The 2,156-nt window shown below is 43.3% G+C and overlaps 1 protein-coding gene across 1 annotated transcript; it reads left to right on the top strand.

Moving 5' to 3' along the window:
• Positions 1-326: 326 nt before the first annotated feature.
• Positions 327-761, top strand: LOC121169063 (protein phosphatase inhibitor 2-like). Its single transcript, XM_040999530.1, has one exon. It carries the CDS (start codon positions 327-329, stop codon positions 759-761), a length of 435 nt encoding a protein of 144 aa, XP_040855464.1.
• The last annotated feature ends 1,395 nt before the right edge of the window (positions 762-2,156 follow it).

The raw sequence follows: 2,156 nt of genomic DNA, 5'->3' as shown, positions 1-2,156 counted from the left end.
GGCACACAAAGGTCACCAGCAGAGCAGCACTGGCTCTGGTGTCAGGGCCACTGTGACATCACAATGATGCCCTTAGCTGCTACCAGGATAGTAGGTGTGGCTGCTTCAGTACCCACATGGCTCTCTGGCTGCCTGGTCGGGCTTGCTAGCCCCCAACCTTTCTCCTTGACTATTTAACAGCAACAGTGACACCCAGGCAAAAACTGGATCTACTGCCAACAGCTGTCACCATGGCATCACGCAAGCATATCAAGGGGATATTGAAGAACAAGTCCTCAACTTCCTCTAGTGTGGCCTCAGCCAAACAACCCTGCAGCAGTACAGACATGGGCCCCGGTGAAAAATATCTCAAGTGTGATGAAATGAACATGCTAATGACCTATCCTGCAGCCCACAAAAATAATGACTCTATGGAAATCGATGAACCAAGCACTCCTTACCACCAAGAGATGGGCAGTGATGATGACGAGGCCCTAACTGAAGCCCTAACTCCTGAGAACCATGCCAACAAGTTAGCGGCCATGGGAAGATCAGAGCCAGTGTATCGGGTTCGGGTACTGGAAAGCAAGGGAAGGGTCATGGCCCTCACCTCAGAAGAACGAGAAAAAAAACGTCAATTTGAGATGAAAAGAAAGTTTCACCACAACGAAGAGCTGAATACTAAACTAGCAACACAATTAATTTCCAGATACCAACAGGATGAGGTCCAGGATGAAGAAATGCCAGAGATTGCAGAGGCAGAAAGCATGGAGCTAGAGTAATCAAATCAAGGATCTTCAAATAAATCCCAGAGTTCACAGCAGGACCTTCTCCCATCTTGCAGTTGTTCGCCAAACGCAAACCGTGTTGCTAAGGTATGCTGCTTCTGTTCTCCATCATTTGTGACTTGAATATCAAAATAAACACCAGGCACTACATTTCCAAGAATTCAATGGTAACCTTACAGACTAACTGACTCGAGGGAAAATGCCCAGTGGGTAATCATAACCTTGTGCCAAGTTGACCACAAATAAAATGTAATGTCATCGATCCAAAACTGCATTACTTTTCTAAGCACACTGATTTGTATAGGATAGTAATATAGCTTTCTGTGCTCTACATATTAAGCAACGTATCGTGGGGGTAGTGATGAATTAATTTTGTCACTCCTAGATGTAGCAGTTCTTATGAAGATCTCGTTGTGGTGGTGTTGCCTGTGTGTCTGTGTGTGTGTGGTTTTTAAAAGCAAGATCCCAGGCCCAGCACGATGGCCTTGCGGCTCAAGTCCCCGCCTTGAATGCGCTGGGATCCCATATGAGTGCCAGTTGTAATCCCAGCAGCCCCTCTTCCCATCCAGCTCTCTGCTTGTGGCCCAGAAAAGCAGCAGAGGATGGCCCAAAGCTTTGAGAACCTGCACCCACGTGGGAGATCTGGAAAAAGCTCCAGGCTTCAGGCTCCTAGCTTCGGGTTGACTCAGCTCCAACTGTTACGACCACATGGAGAGTGAACAATCAGTCGGGAGATTTTTCTCTCTATCTCTCCTCCTAGTCTCTGTATATCTGCATTTCCAATAAGAACAAATAAAAATTAAAAAAAAAGCAAGATCTCTTTGAAATAACAAAGCACGATTGATGAATATTCATGCAGAAAAGTATTTTAAACATGGTCTTCGACTTGATTTGTCTTAATTTGAATAGGAGCGCAGTGGTTGGGATTTCTAGTCTGTTAATCTAATATTCTGGTTGAGTTGCTTTGCAGCTACAGTGATAAAAAGTGTTCTCATCAAAGGTAACATTTTTCTCCACCGACAAGTCATCAACTGAATGTGCTCCGATGTCTGTTGCTGCCGGGCCTTTTGGTTTTGCTCTTTGGGAGTCTTGGGGGCATGTGGGGATGTGGGGAGGTGTTTACTTTCGTTGGCTTTTCTATATTGCAAAGACTGTCTGTTTTGGACTAAATACAATTTTCTCAACGATTTATATTTTTGTGATGTTCATGCCTTTTTTAAGAAATTTCTCTTTTGTTTTAGATATGCTTACTTATATGTAATTAATTCTTATGTAGTTATACATTCTGTATAACTACACATACATATTATGCAGAAATTATTTTAAAAGTCTGTTTGCTTCACGGATTCTTTGTTTCCTAGTCAAAAAATTTAGAAATAGGTGACTAGA

Source organism: Ochotona curzoniae, unplaced genomic scaffold, assembly GCF_017591425.1.
Source record: "Ochotona curzoniae isolate NIBS_2020 unplaced genomic scaffold, NIBS_Ocur_1.0 scaffold_1852, whole genome shotgun sequence".
Taxonomy (NCBI): domain Eukaryota; kingdom Metazoa; phylum Chordata; class Mammalia; order Lagomorpha; family Ochotonidae; genus Ochotona; species Ochotona curzoniae.
Note: the sequence above shows the minus strand (reverse complement) of the source record. Positions and strands in the feature narration are given on the sequence as shown.